Source organism: Oncorhynchus tshawytscha, linkage group LG06 (assembly GCF_018296145.1).
Source record: "Oncorhynchus tshawytscha isolate Ot180627B linkage group LG06, Otsh_v2.0, whole genome shotgun sequence".
Lineage (NCBI taxonomy): Eukaryota > Metazoa > Chordata > Actinopteri > Salmoniformes > Salmonidae > Oncorhynchus > Oncorhynchus tshawytscha.
Window position 1 is genome coordinate 72,936,801 of NC_056434.1, and position 12,500 is coordinate 72,949,300.

Consider the following 12,500-nt stretch of genomic DNA (forward strand, 5'->3'; position numbering starts at 1 on the left):
TATAATGTCAGCACCCTCCTCACCTTTATTGTGGATAAGGTGTAAGTAACAATAATCTATTCATAACAGTTATACATATAGATCAATAGAACTGGAATGTATCGAAATTCCAGTAAGTGTAGAAATAGTACTGGTTTCATCACTGAAACTAGCTGTTGATTCATTTTGAAAGTAAAGCCACACTTAACAGAAATTATTATTTGTACTTAAAAAAAAATCCATTTATACAAATTTGGCAGATTCACTGTAAAACAAAGAGTAGCAGACCCACTATACCGTTTCAATTGCTTGTTGTGTGGTGACGGCAAAGAGCTTTGGGCTAATCATGTAGTATGTGCTGAGTTAAAGAATAGCCAGTGATGGATAGTTAGCAGGGCCACTGAATCTCTATCTAACTTGTAGACCCGGACTGGAACCTGAAGGGAATCAGCTGAAGATGGTTAGGGGGTGTGTTTGATATGAACCATTTGTGAGACAAGCATTTCTCTTTGCTCGAACAAGAAACTGACAGAGTTCAGAGAGGGATAGACAGGGAGGTAGGAAAGGAGAGGGAGAGCGAGAGAAAGAGAAAGAGTTCTCTTCTGTAATGAGTCCTGCAGCCATGAACTAAATGAAGAGGGATTGACAGATCTGGGGATCCTCAAGTAAAATATTGTCAATGCCACTCTGGCCATTAGAGAACAGGGGGATGGTGGAGGAAAGGGTATAGATGATAAAGGGATGAATGGGGTGGTTTTATTGTTTGTGTGTCTCAACAGCCCACCTCCCCAGTTATGGGGAATTGTATATGTTGAACAGGAAAACAATGATAGTGAAATGTTTCAGCAATAGCAGTCTCAGAGCAACAGCCCCGAGAGTGGAAAGGGTTAATTTTCGTCAACCCAATAACATTAGATCGTAAGGAACTTGTTCCATGATAAAGAAGTGATAGGATATGTGGTGCTGGTCCCTGGGCACTTATTGTTGTACAGGGGTAGGGCAAATAGTGTTAATGTGGGGAAGCGGAGGAAAAACAGCTGTAGCGGATGAGAGAAGACAGCAAGCAACCAGCGTACGACAGCAATGTACAGATTACTCAAAATCACTCTGGAATTTGAGTCTCTCTCATCAGCATGGTAAATTAAGATGTGTCAGTACAGAACAACCCACAGGTAGACCAACAAACTTTCTCCCTTTTTATACAGGAATATTTGTATAATAACAAGCCAGTGTAATGGAGCCCGGCCTGTCAGAACAGGGGCTTGAGTGAGTACACTTCATAGTAGAGTGCCTTACATACTGGAGCTGGAAGGGATGCAGAAGGCTTGACATTAAGACCCTGGCGTTTTGGAAAGCCAATACGTTATTGACCTGTGTACTACCATCTCAGTGAGGAGCTGCTGTCAGCAGATCGTTGTGGGGCATTGTGAGACGCTGGTTCCAGGTCTCCTCCATCCTCACTGAAGCCCATCGCTAGGCTCATACTGGGGTCTGATTGGCTGTGGCTGGGTGGTGGTCGATACGCACCGCCCTGCAACGATGACTTCACTGTCATAGCTGCCGGCTGTGGACACTCCTTGGTAGTCATTATTGCTGGGGTGCCAATCAGGATCTACGGACTGTCAATGCCTGACACTCATGGATGTTTCAGTCTATCTGTCAGTGGTGAACTTCTGAAATGGGTGGCGTATCAAACACTATGAAATAAATGCTGTATGATACCCTGTTAGTATTGTAAAAGTCCTGAAATAATAAAATGGAGTCAATACTTCCCATTATTCCCTGAATCAAAGGCAGAGGTGTCAAGGAGTGGGTGACATCTCCCCCCTCCCAATTAGCTTAGCTCCTTAAATCAGGAAGCGTCTCCTCACTTCGTCTGCTTGTTTTCTCCATTTCTCCTCTATTTGATGGTGGGAGAGGGTCGAGCTAGAATTAGGCCGAATTAGGTCTCCCTTTGAGTGTCATCCTAAAATGATCACAGTAGAGATAAATCAGTCAAAGTAACAAAGTCTGCCCTTTTCTCTTCAATTACCAGGCATGTGAAGCACACGGAGTGGAAACCGCCGAGCCCGCTGCATTACTAAAGAGACAATCTATTTCCTCTTTGACCAGAGGGAGAGAAGCCATTATGGCATGATTAGTAGCTAGCCTCGGCAGAATGGCGAGCATGGAGGTACAGGCTACAGAAGAATACTATTAATTGCCCTAGTCTCTGTTAGAAGGGGATTGTTTTAACGTTGATTTGTGGGCTTGTAACTCGGGGTGTTGGAAGATTAAAGCTGATGTCAGGTCGTGGTTAATCTGGTAGAATTCCGAAAGGGAGAGGGTTGTGTCAAAATGAGCATTTCTCTCCAGTCTATCTCTTTAGGCTTTCTTCCCACTTCATAGTTTTCTCCTCCCTTCCTCTCTCCTACTGTTTTCTCTCCCTCTCCAACCACCACTGCCTCTCTTTTCTCTCTCACCCTCTCTCTGATGAACTACATCCCTTTTCTCTCACTCTCCCTCCTCCACTCTCTCTTTTCTCTCTCACCCTCTCTCTGATGTACTACAGCCCTTTTCTCTCCCTCTCCCTCCTCCACTCTCTCTTTTCTCTCTCACCCTCTCTCTGATGTACTACATCCCTTTTCTCTCCCTCTCCCTCCTCCACTCTCTCTTTTCTCTCTCACCCTCTCCCTGATGAACTACAGCCCTTTTCTCTCCCTCTCCCTCCTCCACTCTCTCTTTTCTCTCTCACCCTCTCCCTGATGAACTACAGCCCTTTTCTCTCACTCTCCCTCCTCCACTCTCTCTTTTCTCTCTCACCCTCTCTCTAATGTACTACATCCCTTTTCTCTCCCTCTCCCTCCTCCACTCTCTCTTTTCTCTCTCACCCTCTCTCTGATGAACTACATCCCTTTTCTCTCCCTCTCCCTCCTCCACTCTCTTTTCTCTCTCACCCTCTCCCTGATGAACTATATCCCTTTTCTCTCACTCTCCCTCCTCCACTCTCTCTCTTCTCTCTCACCATCTCCCTGATGAACTACAGCCCTTTTCTCTCATTCTCCCTCCTCCACTCTCTCTCTCTTCTCTCTCACCCTCTCCCTGATGAACTACATCCCTTTTCTCTCACTCTCCCTCCTCCACTCTCTTTTCTCTCTCACCCTCTCCCTGATGAACTACAGCCCTTTTCTCTCACTCTCCCTCCTCTACTCTCTCTCTCTTCTCTCTCACCCTCTCCCTGATGAACTACATCCCTTTTCTCTCACTCTCCCTCCTCCACTCTCTCTTTTCTCTCTCACCCTCTCCCTGATGAACTACATCCCTTTTCTCTCACTCTCCCTCCTCCACTCTCTCTCTTCTCTCTCACCATCTCCCTGATGAACTACAGCCCTTTTCTCTCATTCTCCCTCCTCCACTCTCTCTCTCTTCTCTCTCACCCTCTCCCTGATGAACTACATCCCTTTTCTCTCACTCTCCCTCCTCCACTCTCTTTTCTCTCTCACCCTCTCTCTGATGAACTACAGCCCTTTTCTCTCTCACCCTCTCCCTGATGAACTACATCCCTTTTCTCTCACTCTCCCTCCTCCACTCTCTTTTCTCTCTCACCCTCTCCCTGATGAACTACAGCCCTTTTCTCTCACTCTCCCTCCTCCACTCTCTCTTTTCTCTCTCACCCTCTCTCTGATGAACTACATCCCTTTTCTCTCCCTCTCCCTCCTCCACTCTCTCTTTTCTCTCTCACCCTCTCTCTGATGTACTACATCCCTTTTCTCTCCCTCTCCCTCCTCCACTCTCTCTTTTCTCTCTCACCCTCTCCCTGATGAACTATATCCCTTTTCTCTCACTCTCCCTCCTCCACTCTCTCTCTTCTCTCTCACCATCTCCCTGATGAACTACAGCCCTTTTCTCTCATTCTCCCTCCTCCACTCTCTCTCTCTTCTCTCTCACCCTCTCCCTGATGAACTACATCCCTTTTCTCTCACTCTCCCTCCTCCACTCTCTTTTCTCTCTCACCCTCTCCCTGATGAACTACAGCCCTTTTCTCTCACTCTCCCTCCTCTACTCTCTCTCTCTTCTCTCTCACCCTCTCCCTGATGAACTACATCCCTTTTCTCTCACTCTCCCTCCTCCACTCTCTCTTTTCTCTCTCACCCTCTCCCTGATGAACTACATCCCTTTTCTCTCACTCTCCCTCCTCCACTCTCTCTCTTCTCTCTCACCATCTCCCTGATGAACTACAGCCCTTTTCTCTCCCTCCTCCACTCTCTCTCTCTTCTCTCACCCTCTCCCTGATGAACTACATCCCTTTTCTCTCACTCTCCCTCCTCCACTCTCTTTTCTCTCTCACCCTCTCTCTGATGTACTACAGCCCTTTTCTCTCTCACCCTCTCCCTGATGAACTACATCCCTTTTCTCTCACTCTCCCTCCTCCACTCTCTTTTCTCTCTCACCCTCTCCCTGATGAACTACAGCCCTTTTCTCTCACTCTCCCTCCTCCACTCTCTCTTTTCTCTCACCCTCTCTCTGATGAACTACAGCCATTTTCTCTCTCACCCTCTCTCTGATGAACTACAGCCATTTTCTCTCTCACCCTCTCTCTGATGAACTACAGCCCTTTTCTCTCTCACCCTCTCTCTGATGAACTACTGCCCCTTTCTCTCCCTCTCCCTCTCCCTCCACCACTTTCTCTCTTTTCTTTCTCATCCTCTCTCTGATGAACTACAGTCCTTTTCTCTCTCACCCTCTCTCTGATGAACTACAGCCCTTTTCTCTCTCTCTCCCTCCTCCAACTGATAGCTGGCTGGGCCGATGATTTCCTCCATGGCGGTCCGCTGAGAGCCTCGCTCGTCTCCCGGCTTTGGAGGAGTTGCTTTAATTAGCCACGTTAATATCCCCTTCATTGGCCTTAATATCACTCTACACCTTCCTCCATCTCCACGGCCACCAGGGTCCTCCTGTCCTGTCTCTAGCTCTGATTATTGAGAAGGATAGCTTTAATCAAACCTAATTGCAGTTCATTCTTTCTCTCGATCCCCCCTTTGCCCTCCGTTGCCAACATCTAATGGCGTCGTCGCCTTGATTTCCCATTAAAAAACAATTAAACAACCTCGTTTTGGTCTCTGAGCGTGCCAAAACACCAGCACAAAGTTCTGTAGATATTTAAGAAGTAAAAGAGAGAGGCTGATCTTAATTGCTTGCCTTTTCACCAAGGACCAATTTACAGTGTGCTCATGTAGAATGTTAACCAACTCTAATGTAATGATGCTTTACTGTTGCCACTAACATGGACTACTGTTAAAATGAAGCTTATCTGTTAGCTGTGAAATTGTGGTTAATCGTCTTCATAACAGTAAACATAAAAGACGTAGTTCATGATAGTACAGCTGACATCTATTCCCAAGTACCCTTTTCTGTTTATTGCTTACTTTTTGTTTTACTGCAGTTTTACAGTTTGTAATTGTACGACAACACAACAGAAGAAAGTACAGGAAAGCCCCATGTTAAAAATAACATGTGGCTTCAATAACGTCTCCGTTTTGGCAAGAAAATGTATATTTATATATTTATTTTTTTCGCACAAAGGTGCTAAACATTTAAAGCACATCAATCTTGGACACACACACACACGCGCACGCACACGCACACACACACACACACACACACACACACACACACACACACACACACACGCACACACGCACACACACAGGTGCTTACCCACACACACACTCACACACTCACTAGTCTAACCCAATCTATATGAGAGGCGACAGACAAATAAAAGTCGTATTTCAGGTCTGCTTTCCGCAGATGTCTACTGCTCTACATTACGACTCTTTGGGGAAATAAAAACAGGGTCAGGGAATTAGAGTAGATAATGGTCATTTTGATGATTGGCCAACAGATGCAACCAAAAACACACTGAACACAATCAGGCAAAATGCACTAACGACAAGTCAGGTTTTTTATGGTCTCGCCGCACACCAACAGGCAATCAGCATTTTGGCGTGGCTTAAAACATTTTTTTTTTATTGATGTCGGGGCCAAAGCTCCTTGGATGGCGAGTGAAAATATTTTCTCACCTCTCATGTTCTTTTGGGCTGGCAGTGGTGCTGAGGGTTATTGGAGTCTATTGGAGAACGCTTCTAAATGACCAGTGCATGTATTAATGTGGCCAGGGTTAGGGGGTCGTTTCAAGCCACTGATTTATTGCATTGGCCCAGATCCCACTGTGGAGGGAGAAGGAGGAGGCTAAGTGTTGAGAAAGGACCCTCTTAAGCAGCCAGCTTTACACAAAGCATTCAATACATGACAATGAAATCACTGGCAAAAGTGCCAATTTTGCTTTTCAATGGAAACCATGAAATTGTACATAAAACCAATAAATGGTGGTGACATATTAGCATTACTGTTAACATCAAACTTAGCGGGAGCCCAGTAGCAGGAATCTGTATGATTATGTATATACTGTACATGATAAGGAAGTCAATTAAGGTGTGTTGCAGTACATTCTGCTGATATAAGCATTGATCCCACTGTCAGGTTTAGAACATGTTGTTGTCATCACTTGCAGTGGTAATAGGGAAGACATTTGTAGTAGGAGACAGTAAACCAAGTCAGGGACCGTTAAGCGTCCTCCACCTGTCTCCTTTGTCATGTTATCTACTGGAACACGGAAAGGTTATGTTTAAAAGGAGAGCTCACGATAGGAGGCTTTTTCAATAAAATCACAGGGACCTGACGTTCATTTGACGTTCACAGGCAAACACTTGGCAGCTGAAGCGCAGTGAGAGCGAGAGCGAGACAGACAGAGAAAGAGAGAGAGAGAGACAGAGACTCAAAGACTAAACAACCCTAGATCTCTCTCTCACACATGACATTTGTTCGGAGACAATTAGCCAGGTTGTAATTTGTGGCATAATTGCCTCACCCACCCATGTGTGCATGTGTGCATGTGTGTGTGTGGTTGTGTGTGTGGCGTGAAGCGAAGGTCCCAGGAGTGGCCGCCTAATTGTCTGACAGGACTATAAGTTTTGTGGCACGCTCTCACCTTGTTAGGTCCTTTATCCCTGATGCTCATCAAACAAGACCTGGTCACAGGTGGGCCTCATTTGCCTCCCTATTGAACAGCACAACTTTAATTGCACAGGGGGTGTTCTGGGATTAAATAGGTGGGTGGAATATCAAGTGACTTCCTGTATTCTAGTAGCAGATGGGAGTAGGAGCAGGCTGTGAACTCAGGTGAGAGGATGGTATGACAGGGTTGCTGCTAAGGGATATTAGAAGCAACAGAAGATATCTACATTATTTTAAACAAATGAGTAATATCTGGGTTTGATACTGGTGTAATAGATTTGTAGTTAACAGGTTGAATGGCATGGACCCGTATTGGCTTTTTGGAATTTCATTCCGTATGAATTCTTGACTGGCTCTATGCTTCAAGTATTATTATGTGTTTTACTATTTTGTAAAACACAAAATCACACCTTTCTACCTCCGCTTGTCATTTGTCGTTACATCTCTCCTGCTTCACTTCCTCTAAATCTTCCTTTTTCTTTCCTCCTTTTCTGTCTATGGTGTTGAATGTACTGTACTGACTGATGACTGTGACTGACTGAACTGACTGACTGACTGTACACTGACTGACTGACTGACTGACTGACTGACTGACTGACTGACTGACTGACTGACTGACTACACTGACTGACTGACTGACTGACTGACTGACTGACTGACTGACTGTACTGTACTGTACTGACTGACTGACTGACTGACTGACTGACTGACTGACTGACTGACTGACTACACTGACTGACTGACTGACTGACTGACTGACTGACGGACGGACGGACTGACTGACTGACTGACTGACTACACTGACTGACTGACTGACTGACTGACTGACTGACTGACGGACTGACTGACTGTACTGACTACACTGACTGACTGACTGACTGACTGTACTGTACTGTACTGTACTGACTGACTGATTGACTGACTGTACTGACTACACTGACTGACTGACTGACTGTATTGACTGACTGACTACTGACTGACTGACTGACTCCACTGACTGACTGACTGACTGACTGTACTGTACTGTACTGACTGACTGATTGACTGACTGTACTGACTACACTGACTGACTGACTGACTGACTGACTGACTGTATTGACTGACTGACTACTGACTGACTGACTGACTGACTCCACTGACTGACTGACTGACTGACTGACTGACTGTACTGACTGACTGACTGACTCCACTGACTGACTGACTGACTGACTGACTGTACCGACTGACATACTGACTGGCTGACTGACTACACTGACTGACTAACTAACTGACATACTGACTGACTGTAGTGACTGACTGACTGTACTGACTGACTACACTGACTGACTGACTGACTGTACTGACTGACTGATTGTACTGTCCCCCATGCAAGACTAGCAATACTTCTGTTCCGTTCTATTCTATTTAATTCTATTCCATTCCATTCTAGTACTGTGTACTTAAATTGTATTTTTATTTTGTGCTCTTTTTCAGATTTTTCCTGAAGTTCTTCCTGAAGTGCAATCAGAACTGTCTGAAGAATGCAGGGAATCCAAGAGACATGCGCAGGTTCCAGGTAACTGAAATTTACACAAAATGACACACACACACACACACACACACACACACTCACGGGTTTCATGCACACAGGTTTACACTCACACACCCTTGCAGAGGGTGTCAGTGTGCAGCTGAACACATGTAAGGAATATTTATTGGAGAACACCATCTGACACAAATAAGGATATGGGATTTCAGAGGTACTATCAATTGTGGTCCTGACAGCTTTCTGAACCACAGCACAGAAGGGAGGATGATCCCACCACATGTAACAACACTGTTAACTCAGGGTTAGCCCACACACACACATGCACACACACACACACACACACTAGGGTTGTCACGATACCACGATTATTCACTGTGCAGCCAACGAGAACCATCTGAGAGGTGTTTTCCATTACACTGCGGCCAGTATGAGCAATGAAACGTCTATCTGGAGGTCTGGAATACTCCCATGTCTAAGAGGATACTAAAGCTAAAATACATGCTCTATTAAATGTGGAGGAGTGCCATTGAAGTTGGTGATCGACATATCCACCAACCACAGACCCATATACCTCAGGAAGGAGGTCAGGCCTGAATAAAGTGGAGGTATCCTATCTGCCTTGCCACAAACTCCAGGGGCCATCAGTCACTGCCAATCATGGGCCATGACAGACACACCAACCTAGCTTCCTCCAGCAACCCCCAGACATGAAACAGACAGGCTGTTTCTGATGTCACCACTAGACCTCCCTGTTCTCCTTTTCCCTCAGGGGGGTAACTGGACTTAACAGAGTCAATGTCTTCACAAACAGCTCAGGTGTTCACTCTACCATTGCATTACTCCTAGATTCACAAGAGACTGGGACATACTGCCCCAGCTATGACAGCTACTGAGCTATCTTTAAAAACCATCTCCCCAAGGCATATGTAACAGGAGGTGTATGAGTTAGTGTTGTATAAAACGTTTACCCCATTTGTATCTTTAAACAAATCTAGATTTACTGTATTTATAGGGAATCAACTGGCAATTATTGTTGGAGTATTTTGGGATGGGAGAGGGGTATTGTAGGCCAAGGCTTACAATATTTTGGCTATCTTTTCTGGTCTCCGTTCTGGTGGCCAGAATGCCGTTTTTCCCAGATAGATTTACCAGATGCTCCACTGTAGGTGTTTCTCCAGCCAAGGTTGTGTATTCTGCTTTTCACTCTTATTACCCCCTCCCCTCCCAAAACCAGCTTGAGGCCAGAGAGGGCCACATCCATCATGTGCAGCTTGGCCCAGCTCTGAACCTGTGAGCAAGAATGGAGCTCTTTCACCTCCCTACTCTGCCCCCCTACCTCTTTCCCAACTCCCCCTCTTTCCCCCCAAAACGAACCAAAAAAGCACCCCCCAAATTCCACAGCTACACCGAGGTCACTCACCGGCAAAGAGAACCTGAGAGGGGCTCTCTATTTCCTGCTCGGAAACACTTTCTCCATTCATGGCCTAGTCCACTGTTTGGAGATGTGGTCAAGAGAAAGCAGAACAACAAAAACAAGCGCTATGATATATTGAGGCTTTAAGAGCCGCAATGCCTTCAACCCACAATCGGATTGAATCTCAGCCTGAGTTAGACTTTGATCCAGGGGAAATGTTTGTTGAACAAAGAAGAGGTTCGTTCTTGTTGTTTGTGAGTTCGTCTAGTTTGTCCACCATACGGAACTAGATAGATGAGTCGATCAATGTGTTCTGTGAATCGATGAAGTCAAGACAACAATCGTCAGAGTGGAGTCAACAAAAGTGATTACAGAGAGTGCTAAATGTTCATGTGGAAATCTGAAAATAGCCAAGTGTGATTACACTGATGTTTTGTACGTGATTGTGCCGCTTTCATACAGATTGCTAAATGACACGCTCTACCTTCACTCTTGTTGCAGGTTGTTGTCTCGACGACCGTCAATGTGGATGGCCACGTCTTGGCTGTCTCAGACAACATGTTTGTCCACAACAACTCCAAGCATGGGCGAAGGGCTCGCAGACTCGACCCTTCAGAAGGTACGCCTCCTTATCTGGAGAATGGTAGGCACATTTTACATCCTGTTCTTTGTCATTCCTTCTATTTGCCCTCTGTTCATACACTCTTCTAAGTCTGTGCTGTAAGTCGCTATTTGCCTCCCTCATGCATACTATTTGAAGTGGATTGGAAATTGTATACAATAATCATTCTAAGAATGCTAGTAATTCTGGTAATTTGAATGATTATAAAACCATATACTATTTCCAATCTTGTCCAAGTGTTAAATTGCACATAAAAGTTTTTAACCTATGCGAAACAAGGTAAAATTGGCAAATAAGTCACACTGAGGTCGATTTCCTGTTGCTGGGCACTGCAGTTTCATCTGAGTGGAGAAATGAGGGGATGAAGAAGAGGGCAGGTGGAGGGAGGGGGGTAGGGGGCGGGGGGACTAGGAGAAAAAAGGAACTTACTGTTTTTCTTCCAACTGATTCCATATGATAGACTGATTGCCTGCTCGGCCAAAAGAGAGGCAAGCAGGACCTCCAAACCATGGGAAATCCAAAAAGTAAAATGCACTGAACATAACCTTCTGACCCCTCCTGGCCTCCTCTCGCAGATGAGAGCACACACAGCTCAGAGATTATGGAAAAAACAGAGCAGACCAATTGTGCAAATTGCTTATCTTCAGATTTCAAGAGGCAATTATGGCTAGGCAAACAGTCTATATACACACACCACTGCCTGAAACGGCATTCTCTCCACTTTAATAACCATTAATGGTCCTATCACCAAAAGCAAATGTAACGTTTAACACAACAACAGTTCTAAAAAAACAACTGACAAGACAATTAATATATCTTATGTAGTCCAGTCCTAGTGGGGGATAAGCTAATCTATTTGTTTTAGTCTTTATTAATGACTCCTCTACTAGAGGACAAAATCAAATAATTAAAGTCCTGCCTCAAGCATCGAAGTCATTATGCTCAGTGACGTTCTGTTGTGTTGGTGTCTGTGTCTCACGTTTATGACACGGTAGGTGTGGATCGCCTAGCAACCTGCGTCTTAATGAGGAGAGCAATTAAAGAGGTTAAGCCCTCTCCTCCATGTTCCCCCCATCCCACGGGATAGTGTGTGTGTGTGTGTGTGTGTGTGCGTGTGCGTGTGCGTGTCTGTGTGTGTGTGTGTGTGTGTGTGTGTGTGAGTGTGTTATGAGGGTTCCACACAGATTTCCCCTGCCCTCCCCTTTCCTCTCCTACTCATTCTTCAAAGCGCAAGAGCAGTAGGCTTGCCTCGCATAGCCATCTCCTTTCAATAACACAATCTGTCTTAGTATCTTTTGATACTTTTGCACAAGTCACCAGATAACTTTCATTTATGGAGTTTGAGAAAATGGCACTTAACTATAATACAGAAAATGTAACTTTCCAATATATCTCAATCTATTTTTCATCCCAACATAATATACTTGAGTGTAAAAAACAAACACTTTGTGTGTATTAGCAATGTACCGTAGCTCTTTAGCTAAAATGTTACTTGTTTGCCTCCCCCACCCCCGACACTCATACACGTGACACATGAGAACAGGATACTCGGTCATAAAACGTAATCGCATCCATGTCTTCCATAGAGTTCTGACATCAGGCAGGCAGACAGACAGCACCCTTTAAATTAGCAACACATTCTTCAATAAGTGTTCACTGGGTGAGAGCCTCAGACATGGCTTGACTGTCTGTCTGTGTCTGAGAAAGCAAGGCATACTCTCAGTTTATTGTCTCAACGCTGGGGTGACAGTGTCAGGCTGCTCAACAGGTGCTGCCCCCTATTGGTGCTGAATGGGAATTTATTTTACTGACACAACTGAACCCTGCATGTTTGAACAGTCAAACATGAATATAAAAAAATCCTTCAATAATACATACACACTTGCAGACTCACACACACC

General features: G+C 45.1%; 1 protein-coding gene across 8 annotated transcripts in view; it reads left to right on the forward strand.

The window, feature by feature from the left end:
• Positions 1-12,500, forward strand: part of LOC112253057 (transcription factor COE3) — a 75,085-nt gene that overhangs the window by 36,423 nt on the left and 26,162 nt on the right. For 4 of the 8 annotated variants that reach the window (XM_042323597.1, XM_042323601.1, XM_042323598.1 and 1 more), the window contains exons 7-8: positions 8,509-8,590; positions 10,479-10,620. In XM_042323597.1, coding sequence (XP_042179531.1) covers positions 8,509-8,590; positions 10,479-10,620 — 224 coding nt within the window. The remainder of the gene's footprint in view (positions 1-8,508; positions 8,591-10,478; positions 10,621-12,500) is intronic. The other 4 variants (XM_042323599.1, XM_042323604.1, XM_042323600.1 and 1 more) reach the window with 1 other exon arrangement.